Raw genomic sequence first — 12715 nt, 5'->3', positions numbered from 1 at the left:
CGTGTCCTATTATAAGTCAAACACGATCAATATAGGATTGACACAATGTGCACAAAGATGTCTTTGTTTTTTTTTGTTTTTTTTACCATTATTCGTCTGACTTACACCTTCATTAGTCTAGATGAGTCTCATGTCTTGAGCAGTCACTGATGTCTATTGGAGAGCTGTAATCGTTTACTCCTCCTCCTCATGCTGTCGGCTGTGTGGGTGTCTGACAGCTTCGCCAGTCTCAAACGGGAGCGCTTCAACACTCACCGCAACGTGCGCGCCGCTTCTCTCCGCTCAAATGTGTTTTTATTCCTGCGTGTCTACGGTCAGCGGTCCTCATGTCCTCCGTAACTCTCTCAGGATCGCTTCAGCGCTGATGTGATTTCAGTACATTCATTCATTTGACACATTTCTTCAGTCGATGAGTATGCGTTCACGGTGGAGTTACATCGCCTGGATTTGCGTCTTCAGTCTCGGCGCGTTCAGGACTTTCAGCATTCCTAGCAATGAAGGTAAGACATGGGCTTTGGGAAAGGTGGTATTTGCAGGGATATGATGGTTGACACTGGAGTCCGCAAAGAGAACATGCGGTTCTGGAAGTAAAGGTTCTTCAATGGTTTAGCAAAGAACGCTTTTCTTATTCAGAGCCATTTTTGGATCCATTGGTTTCTTGGGTTGCTATGGTTGTTTGGAGAATAATACAAAAGTTCGTGATGTTTCATTAAATGTTTCTCAGATAACGAGTTTTCTACATTACAGGTATACAATAGGCTACTTTATACATGACCAGAAAAATAAAATTTAAAAGTTGTTTGTAGAACTTAAAAAAGGTCTCCATTGATATCAGATTGCCAAACACCTTTGGTCTTAAATAGAACCATTATTATGTTGTTGTTGATGTTGTTGTTTTAAGATGCTTAAGATGCATTGCCACTAACGTTTTTAACTATTATTCCAACTGTCCCTATTTGATGTAGCCTATTAATTGTATGTCCTAGATTCATAACCACTAGCTATACAAAGGTCTTCTAAATAGCCATAAAACACAGTTGTGTAGAACTTAAAAAGTTGGCATTAAACTGTCAAACCCTTTTGGTTATAGATAGATAGATAGATAGATAGATAGATAGATAGATAGATAGATAGATAGATAGATAGATAGATAGATAGATAGATAGATAGATAGATAGATAGATAGACAGACATATTTAGATGATGACACTGTACAGCACAGAACATACCACAGATATTACAATAAATACAGGACATTATAAACAGGGTCCACAATATACACATGAAGAAGTATAAATTCATCAAACACCAATCAGATCTTCTCTAGAACATTTTATGGGTATTTCTCTGTATTTTATGGTATACACGGTTACATGTGGCTCTACACAGGTTGAAATGTTATGTCGTTTGTGAAGCATTATGTAATATATAGTCCATAAAGCCAGCAATAATTTCAAACCAGACCGTTTAATGGAGCAGAAGTTCCTGAACATCAGTGAATACAGTTCACCAAACTCCCAGCCTGGTGTTATTTAAACATCACTATGCCACACTGAAAACGTGGATATATAAGTCATAAAGTGTATTGTGAATTGCTTCATTTCCTTTGAACATGTTCAATGGAGCCCTTTAAAGATTTTGTGAATTGTGTTGTTCAATAAGAACATCCATTCAAAGATGAGCAGAATGAAAGCACTATTCAGTGATGCTTTACAAGTTATTAAAGTAGATTCAATAGTCTATTTTAAGACCTGTTGTAGCATATTCTTTAGGACATAGATATTAAATGCTATATTATTGCAGGATGAAAAGGAATGCCTATACAATATGATTTCTACAGTGCACGGAGACAAAGATGAGGCACTTTATGAAGGTTTTAAATATATCAGAGGTTAAACATGTAATAGAAAGGATCAGACAGCTCTAAAAACATGTTGCATTGGACCACAATGGCACTTTTGGTAAAAAAAAAAAAAAAAAATTTGTGATAGCTGTACACGTGGGATGGTGAATTTGCATTAGAGGCGTAGAGACAAAGGAAACATAGACACGGCGTGCATCAAAGTTCCCTAAATTTGCTTTGTAGTGGTCAGAGAACATCAGGCACAGTTCCATATTTTACAGCTTTATTTCTCAGGATAGAACAGCATATTTGCATGAAACCCTTTCAAGCTTTTGGACATTTTAACTAGCAAACATAAACATTTTTTTCCCGCTGTCACCATGGGAAATGTCAGCAAATTATCTGCAACTAAAATGAATGTGTTCCAATTTATCACTCGGGCTGAAGTGCTCGGACTATAGAATATGTAAATATTCTAATGAGCAGAAGTCAGCATATGGATAGTGCAATGACAAGTGTGGGGATGAGTTGATTGATTGTACGCTGATGATGGCACAATAAAAATGAGAGCAGGATGGGGGGAGGGCGCTTGGGTGCCTACACAGACTGGCACAATGGCCCGGCAGACGCGGAAGGACAACGGCCACTTGAAAATCACAATAGCTGCAAGTATGGGCGAAATTCGAACGAACCTGTCGATTCTGAGAGCTGCTTGCCTGTGGTGAACTGTAATCTGTAGGGCAATGTGCTTTTAAAACACTTTAAATGAACATGAACAATTTTAGCCGTTGCATTTGTACTGTTTAACCTTCAGTACTCCAAAGGAGAAAGGCAATAAATCTGAATATTTGCCAGCTAGAAAATATCCCGAAGTAGTCAGTGTTTCTCGAGAATCTTTCTTTCACGGCTTGCTTTTTTGTGCTGTGTTTAAATATGTTTTCTTCCCCTCTCAGAGTTAGATTTCCATATATTGCACCTCTTAAACACTTGTATTTGCCTAAGGATGGACATAACCTCTCTTTTATCTAGTTCAGAACTGTACTTCTTCATGCTAATTAGATTTATGTGATTCTCCCCAGGATATTTTTCAGTTTAAGTAGGACAATGCACATCAATGTCTGTCATTCAAACGAAAGACATTTAGACCTCATTTTAAATGGGCCACACAGGCTATTTCATTGGGTGTTAAAAGCAGATGAAATGTAATTTAGTGTTTTTCCCCTTCTAATGTGTATGAGTCTCAAATTTGGGGTTACACATAAGATCAATAATCTCTCACTTGCATCCAATTTATTGATTAGGGCGTGAAGAAAAATGTAGGGCCGTAACCACCATAGACATTTAGTGGGACAAGTTCCCCGAATAATTAAAAATGGCCAAATTGCCCCCCCAATATTTGATATTATTGATATATTTGATATACTCGGCTGCACTCCATTACGCACAGCTCTGTTTATTGTTATGATGACAGTTTTAAAAGTTACATTTTTAGGCTGGTCTGCCTCAGCAGTCTAACAGCACTTGACCATGTCGAAATGATAGCCAATCAGATCAAAGAAGGTGGGTCTTACTGCTCACCGAAAACGAGTGTGAATTCCAAAGCGATGCTTTAGGTTTTAAAGTGTAAGAATGCATAGTAAGATATACGTAGCTAAACATTTAATATTCGACAACTATTGTACAATATATATATATGTTTAACAACCCTCGGTAAAATACAGTGATGCTAACCTGTTTTTTATGGAATTTCGACATTTTGAATTGAAAATATTCTATCATTTACATGATCTATGTCATTCATAATGTGACGAGACAAACATTGTGCGTTTTTGACAAATTGGACATTCAAATAAGAGCAATTGTGTGTATATTTTTAAATAAAATATTATTTGCAAGTAGTTTAAATGGATTATTTAACAACTAGGCGACAATTAGACTCAATTTATTTTCTTTATTCCATTAAATCCATTTTAATCCTTTAATTATTACATTTATTTATATAAAAAGACCAACACCCAAAACAAACTTTTGATCCCCCCAATGTTCAAGGCATGGCCTTGCTTTTACGTTCTTTTTTTTAGCACCATTGTGACATTTGTGTTGGTTAAGTCATTATCTTGTTGTTTTGGAGCCAAAAATTATATTGCTATTGTGAGTCATCTCACACATGCTAAATAGTCTCGCCACACAACCTTTGATCAACACAAGGTCAAATTAAAATTCAGCCCATATCGGGCTGTGAATGTAAAGGTCATCTAATTAGCTGTGGCGGTACTCATTCGTAAAAGGTTCCAGCAGATAAAAAAAGGACCTGTGACCTACTCTGCGTATCAAATACTGGCACAATAATCTAAAAAAGACAGGATTGTTTTATAGAAATCTCACAAAGAATATGCACTCAATTTAACCAAGGGCAAAGATTAGGCAAGAAATATTTTTCCTTGTTCTATTATTTTCCTATAGGGCATTTTTTCAATGATTGTTCTCAGTGTTCAGACAGATTTTGATCAATATTGTAACAAGCCAATGTGATTTTGTTGGTGTTCAGATGCAGAAGTGTCTGGATACATGATATTTTCCATCTGGGATTGATTTTACCTTTATGAGGGTTTCCCCCCCTCAAACCATATGAGACACACTGTGTTCAAATCTTCATTTTAGATTTTCCATTACAATACACTCCCATCTAAATATTTAAAATATGAAATATAATATTATATTATTTCAATTTCAATAAATTTTTTTGATATTTGTGGTTGCAATTTTGACCCAAGTCCTCGTTCATTTTTGATGATATTACAATATCAACATACTGACAACATCTAAAATACATTTACATATGTGCAACTTTTATTGATTATTGCATTAATTGGAATCAGTGATTTTATTGTATGAGATTAATTAAATGTTTAATGGCATAACACGTAAAATCTATTTTATACACACATTTTCATGTGTATTCTTTCTTTACTCATGATGAATGCCTATGAAAACAAATTGACTCAAAGGCTATGTTCACACTGCAGGCAAATTAGATTTTTTTTTTTCTCTCAGACTCTCAGATTAATTGCATGTGATCAAATAAGAGTTGTGTGTCCAGCGACATAACCAACCTATCTGCATCGGTTGCTTTGGTAATGACGTAGGCATGCTCACGTAAACAAGGCTTTTTTAAAACCGACTCACTCGAAAAATCTCACTCTCCAAATAAGCAGTGCAGAACTCCTCCGTCGCACAGGAAAATCCCACAATGCCACAAATTACATACCATTTGAACACTGTATGAATACTTCCATCACCAGTTTTGAGGTTATCATTGTGTCGCATTAATAGTGACACAAAATACATTTTTAAATCAGATTTGAGCAGCCAGATCATCCAGACTGAGACGCACCTGTAAAAAATAGGATAGGAATCGCATTTCAAGCCACCTCCATATTTGTCTGGCTAGTTATCACCAGACCAAGCTCAATCTTTTAAAGGTGTCATGGCATGGATTTTTTATTTTATTTTATATTGTATTCTGAGGTGTACTTATATTGTTAGTATGATTTTTACATCATAAATGTAAAAATCTTCCCCAGAGCTGTCTCCTTACTGAACTCAAACCCCCGTTGATCCAGTCCCCTCATATACTGATAACTCTCCTACCTCACATCCACCTTCACTTTGTTATTTGCACTACCGACTGTTTATTACAGTAACAACTGTTTACTTATGCATTTTGCACTACCATACCGGATACCATACTGGATTATGCTCATTTGCACTGCCGACTGTTTTTACAGTACCAACTGTTTACATTTGTATTTTGCACCGTACTTCTAACTGTAATATGCAATCACTTCCACTGCACTTTTACACTTTTTTTTTCGGATAGCTTCTGTCCATAATTTATTGCACTACCTTAATCCACTGCCATATTCCTCATTTTAGCCTAACATATCATTGTATACCTCTATCTGTAAAATTCTGTTTATAGTAATAGCCATCTGTATATTATATTATATTCATAGTACATATCCACCTGTAAATTCTGTTTATAGTAAAAGCCATCTGTATATTATATTCATAGTACATATCCACCTGTAAATTCTGTTTATAGTAATAACCATCTGTATATTATTCACTGTACATATTCACCTGTAAATTCTGTTTATAGTAATAACCATCTCTCTATTTATAGATATATTTACATATACTCAGTACATATCCATGTCCTGCACTTATGCAAACGTTGTATATCCTGCACTTGCTGCTATTGCACTTCTGGTTAGACCTAAACTGCATTTCGTTGCCTTGTACTTGTACTTGTGTAATGACAATAAAGTTGAATCTAATCTAATCTAATCTAATCTAAAATGTCATAATTTAGAAATAAAAGGCATTTTTTCTATACTGATGTTTGCCCTCTGGCTGAATGCAATGTTTCAAGGGGCGTGTCTGCTGTGAGACTTCAGTAAAAACTGTTGTAGTTACTAGCATATACTTCAGGTTATTAGTTTATTTCTAGTCGGAGGGACTGTCACTCATGTCAGAAAGTTAGTAACTTTAGTAAATTATGGATCAGCGCTGACTCGAGACCCGAACCGTTTAGAACGATTCAGTCTGATTTGGTGAACTGGTTCGAGCGGTTCACTAAAAAGAACCGGTTCAAAAGAACGATTCGTTCGCGAACCGGTCATCACTAGTGGACCAGAGAAGGAACGATTGCCAACAAATTTATATTGTAACTACTGAGTTGTGAGAGTGCTGTCAGCGCAAGTTTATTTTGTTTGTATCTGAGAGTTCTGAATAAACACAAGTCCCTGTCACGCCGAGCCCGTCTTCCTCCTTATTCTACCAACTTTGTAACACGTGTAATGTACCATTACAGCTGTCGAGATGAACGAGCTACGAGTAAGTGTTGATTATAGCATTATTTTTTAGATATTTTCCTATCATATGAACTATCATATCAGTGACGCACATTGAGTACAGAGCGCAAACAAAGACACAACAGGGCAGTAATCGAATGTAATCCAGTTTATTGTGGGGATAGCTGTCTAGCCTAGCCCGGATACCTCGCGCTTACCCCCCTTCTGCTTAATCTCGCGCCGCGTATGGCGCCTCCGCTGTGGGCGAGATGCAGTAGTGGGGGTCGGTGATGTTGAAGGCTGACCGGTCAGTGCAGCCCGAGCCTCGGAGTGCGTGAGGTTTATCTCTAAAGATGAGGCTCTGCCGATGTTGAGCAGAAACTCACGACTTTATGCACATTTGAGAACAGATAGACGCGACGAGGACATACAAAAACACTGACTCAAAAGATAGAAAACACGAAAACACCGTTCTGTCGGGAGAAAGAGAAGCCGCAGTGTGTGCACGAATAATAAAGTTCTGTGTGAACTTGAATAATTAGCTACACATCAGAAATCACTGATCACTGATCACAGATCAGAAGGAACTGAAAAAACACTTCTGTTTTCATTTGTACATCCAAACACGGAGAAACTGCCTGCATTCACTTGTTCACAAGCCATGATCTCTCGAGGACAAAGAAATATGGTTATGACATCATAACAGGAAAATTCAAGATTAGCTCATCTGAGCTGTCATTTTCTCCAAGGCAGAGAAAGACAGCCAAAACTCGGTTTACACCGATAAAAAATTCTAGCCCCTTGGGGGACAATATTAAGGCTAGGGGAACTCATATTAATGTTGAAAAACCTCATAAAATGAAAATTTCTTGCCATGGGACCTTTAAGATTGAACATTAGTCTGGGGAGTCTGCTCTGTATTTTCTACTGCACAAGAGGCGTGATCAACGGGCATAGTTCAAATGACTCTGTACGCAATCGGATAGTCCTTCAACCAATCCGACCAACTATCCATCGTTTTTTAATCCGTCATCGCGTTAAACCCGCCAATAGCGTGCCAGGTATATAAGCCAGTTTGTGATTGTCCCCGCAAATTTGTAATGGAAGCAGGATAGGAAAATGTACAGGTTTCCAGCCTGAGCTGCAGGGTGAAATCAAATAGCTGGCAGATCGGGCTGGGTTTACCCAGTCTACCTCCATATGTGATTTGAAATAAAAAACAAACAAACAAAAAAAAAATTAGATTCCATGTTTTTTTTTGTTCTGTCCAGACCCATCTGGATGCAAACAAAAAAAATCTACTTTTTGCTGGTATTCTGAACATGGCCAAAATAAACTAGATGAAATTCTTCTGATTGGTATATGCAGATATCAACAACATGACAAAGGTGATACAATATCAACAAATGTGATACAATCCCTTTCAGTTCTTTAGATTTGACAACCTGTCAAATCTAATTAGATCACCCTGAATTAGATGATATTGTGAAAAAATTAATGTGAAGTACAATTAATGCGATAATAATTATAATTAAAATACATTTATTTAAAAAAATGTTGGATAATCTACAGTATAGTACAAAAACGAATGAAGATGATATTGTGATAAAGGACAAATACAAAGTTCTGTCATGAAACTCTAGATGGTGCTGGCTGACAGGTCCTTAATTCAATCTGCTTGCAATCACATCATTCTCTATAGGGCACAGCTGATTGGTTCCTTCTGTATCAGTAGCCAATGAGATCACTGCTAGACTTTCAAAAACTTGGTCAGCATTTGCTATAGCAGTGCAGCGCAGTTTCAGAAACCCTCCCTCTTCCCCAGCTCCACCTGTGTAGATCTGCTATACAGGTAATTAATGTATGCTATTTTGTACAGCAGCAGCATGTCTTACTTGCTCACAGCAGCGTGGTGTGTATGTATAAATATTGTCCAAGCATTTAAATATTGTCATATCCACTACCATGCCAAACACTCCAAGAGTTGTCATGACAGAACTAATGTGATCTGTGAAGTTAAGCAATCTGCATATAAATGTTATTTTTACATTACTTTCTCCAGATCATTGACTTGTTACTGTTTCTTGTTCTCCTGCAGTGAACTTGCTGGACTCTCGCTCTGTAATTGGTGACCTGGGGTGGGTCGCCTACCCGAAGAATGGGGTGAGTTCCACACATCTTCCTGTCTCTCTGCACTTTGAGTTAAAAGCTGGCTTAGGAGAACATCTCAAGGTCCCCAATTCCCTTGATGGCAGAAAAGACAGTTTCAAAGTGAAAAATAATAGAACGTGGCGAGCGCAGCACAGAGAGTGAGGGAGTACGAGAGGTCAGCAACAAACAGAGACGAAGGGAAGCCCTTTTTGTTCTAAAAGAGGCACAAAGACACACTAAACCTGCTGTTCTAATTTCTTTGTGACACTCAGAATGTAATTTATTTCTGTTGAGGCAGCCGATTGGTAAACCCTGCGAACAATGTGTTGAATTTTAATGACAAATGGCCAACTTTGTCTTTTTTTTTTTTATTTCCTTCTGTTGTTTGACATAATACATTGAGAATACCAAAGTGAAGAAAGCTGAAGCTAGATGAAATGGTTTGTCAGCAGAAAAGGAACATAGGTGTTGAGTATCTTGGTGGTTTTTGACAGGCTGTCGAATGAATAAGCAGTTACAAACTTGAACAGAACGGGAAAATAAATATACCAGTATTCTTTTAGGTCTGTCAGTATTGTGCTGTTTTTAACCCCCACCCCGAAAAAAAAAGACATCACCCAGTTCAAGTTTGCTGATACGAGAATAGTTCAGCAATCCAGTGTTCACTTCTAGTTTTTGCACCCCTGCTAAGCTATCACTTGATTTTCAAGATTTGGTAACACTTTATTTTGATGGTCCCTTTTGAACATTCTGTTGGCTATTGTAACATTGCACTTAAAGGGATAGTTCACCCATGATTTACTCACCCTCAAGCCATCCTTGGTTTATGTGACGTTCTTCTTTCAGACGAATACAATCAGAGTAATTATTATTTTTTTAAATGTCCTGGCTTTTCCAAGCTTTATAATGGCCCAAAATTTGAAGACCAAAAAAGTGCATCCATCCATTACAAAAGTAATCCACAAAAATATTTAACATGTCCATATTTAACATGTTATAAAGTAAAATATCTAGCTTCCAGCGGACCGCCTTCCGTATTCAACTTACAAAGAAAGTGTAACGCCTCTCGCCCGAGGTCATCGTTATGCTTTTTCTGTAAGTTGAATACAGAAGGTGGTTCGCGGAAGCTAGATATTTTACTTTATAACGTATTAAATATGGATATTGTTCTTAGAAATAACCATCGATTCTCTTCAGAAGGCCTTTATTAACTCTCCGGAGCCGTGTGGATTACTTTTATAATGGATGGATGCACTTTTTTGGGCTTCAATTCACTACCATTATAATGCTTGAAAGAGCAAGGACATATTTTAATATAACTGCTAACTCTTTTGTTGTAATGGTCCACCAACAGACATTCTACTGGCTATAAGTAACTTTGCAAGTACAACTTATTCTTAACCTAACCCTACCAGTCTACTAATACTCTATTAATACTCTAATGGGTGTTACATGTAGGCGCAGTGTTACTTATAGTCAACAGAATGTGTTAAAGGGACCATCAAAATAAAGTGAAACCCAAGATTTTGTTTAGAAAAGTGTATTTATGTTACGACTGTGCAAACACTGTGATTTCTCCTTTCTCGATATCAGCTTGCTCGTCCCAGCTGCTGTTTAGAGGCCTTTATTGTTATAGCGTGGCCTGCATTCAGTGTTGACAGTGTTCTGTTATAGCTTAATTCAGTTTCCTGTTGTGATGGTAAAAAAGAGCGCTTGCATTGTGCTTACCTGCACCTGCCCTCCAATGCAACAATGCAGGCCAAACAATAGATCCTAAAGTCTCCAGGCACGCTGCATAACACCTGTTATGGGAGACGATTATTCCTCCTTTGAGATGGAAATGCAAACATCCTTGCGTGATATCCTGAATATGACGCGAAATCTGGGGAGCGATAAATCAGTGTCAGATATATCAGAGGGCTATTCAGATTCTTCTCAATGGTTATTGAGATTAAATGATTTTTGCTCTATTATTAGATGTTCAAATTACTCAAGGGTGACACTTGCAGTTGAAGATTATGTCAGCAAGCCCGGGATGCTAACTAGTCTGGCTATTATGCAAGACGTATTGAGTTTAGATCGAACAGTTGATTCAATATGCTGACTGATTTGTTTTGCTACATTGATTTTTCAATCTTAAGTCAGATTTTTAAGTGTTTTGTGACACTATTCATAAAGATATTCCATTATGTTACTAGTGCATTAAGTTAATCTTTTTCAACACCATTTCAATGGAAATGAAGGTATAAAAGGGCTTTAATGAATTAGGAAATTGTTAAGCCTCCCAGACTAGGTAACTATTCAAATATGATACTAATTTTTAAATCTATTAATTTATTCAAAACACATTAAAAATGTAGTTATCGTTGATAAGCATTTTTTTCTGAACTAAAATTAATTTATTTCAGTAACACTATTGCAATGGTCCACCTCAGACATAAGTAACTTTGCAACTAATCCAAGCCTAATAGTCTACTAGGTTTTGGCTAGTTGACATGTAGTTGTAAAGTTACTTATAGTTAGTAGAATGTCTGAAATGTACCATCATCTGTTATTGTAACCGTTATATTTTGGAGGGCATAAGGTAAAAAAAATGGATGATACATAATGTCTTGATATCATAATGAAGAAAAAAAGTCTCATTGAAAGAATTAATTTTTCAAAGAAATCCTTAGAAGTGATCTTCTATTATTATTTCAAAAAGTTGAATAAATAAAAAGACAAAAAAATAATATAATTGTCCATCAAATCAAAGTTGTGTGGTTGGGATCGATATTCATAAACCTGCAGAAAAAATTTAACCAAAAAAATACAAAGGAAAAAATAAAAACATAAATAAATTACATCATAAATAGGGCCCCAGTGAATATGTCTTCAAAAATCTCAGATAATTTAACATTTATTAAATGGTTGTACAATATTATATGGTGCGAATGCCCATAAACCTAATTATATTTTCGTTATGTTTATGTTAAATTGTTCAGCTGTTTGTACGTCTATATTGTTTTTCAACATTGACAAAAATTACTGTAGCAGGACGATATTACAGTGACAATATTAGATGGTAATACATTGATATGCACCATTATACTGAATCATTGTACCATATACCATGGTACAAATAAAAAAAACATGTTGGTGATTTGTCCCAAAAAAAAAAAAAGGTGCATGTGCACAGAGAGTGATTCTGGGAAGTGAGTGATGTGACATGTAGCCAAGTATGGTGTCCTATTAGTGCTCTGAATTTCACCCATCCAAGTGTACACACAGCAGTGAGTATTGAACACACCCAGAACAGTGGGCAGCCTTTTTTCTTTTTCCTTTTTTTGCTGCGGCGCCCAGGGAGCGATTGGGGGTTAGGTGCCTTGCTCAAGTGCACCTTAGTTGTGGGTAATGAGAGAGCACTGTTCATTCACTCCCCCCACCTACACTTTCGTGCCGTTACCGAGACTCGAACCCACGACCTTCAGGGTATGAGTCCAACTCTCTAACCATTAGGCAACAACTGCCTAATGTGTAGATCACCATTGCAAAAGGGGGTGTACATACAAATTGCAGTTAGAGAGAGAGTTCCCATTTGAAATGAAACACAGTTATATAATTCAATAGTTCAGTGTTTTTTTTGTTGTTGTTTTTTTACCAAAGGTAGTGAGGTTGGTGGTAAAGGTTGGAAAATTCCCAGGTGATTTGGGATTGATTATGTTAGTTAGGGAGGATACGCTGGTTTCCGGGAGGCTTGGGATGTTTGTTATGCTGTTAGCGTTGACTACACTCACAATCATATTAATTCAACAGAGCATGTGGCATGTGAGATGGATTTAGCAACAGCTCAGCAGTTTCAAGAGACTCAGTAAAGCCTGTCACT

The 12715-nt window shown here is 36.9% G+C and overlaps 1 protein-coding gene across 1 annotated transcript in view; it reads left to right on the top strand.

Moving 5' to 3' along the window:
- The first annotated feature begins 225 nt into the window (after positions 1 to 225).
- The window catches only part of epha5 (EPH receptor A5), a 106259-nt gene continuing 93769 nt past the window's right edge, over positions 226 to 12715 (top strand). Inside the window, exons 1-2 of the mRNA XM_079804515.1 lie at positions 226 to 500; positions 8798 to 8862. Coding sequence (XP_079660641.1) covers positions 410 to 500; positions 8798 to 8862 — 156 coding nt within the window. The 5' untranslated portion in view covers positions 226 to 409. The remainder of the gene's footprint in view (positions 501 to 8797; positions 8863 to 12715) is intronic.

Source organism: Gobio gobio (assembly GCF_949357685.1).
Source record: "Gobio gobio genome assembly, chromosome: 22".
In the NCBI taxonomy this organism is placed as follows: Eukaryota; Metazoa; Chordata; class Actinopteri; order Cypriniformes; family Gobionidae; genus Gobio; species Gobio gobio.
Note: the sequence above shows the minus strand (reverse complement) of the source record. Positions and strands in the feature narration are given on the sequence as shown.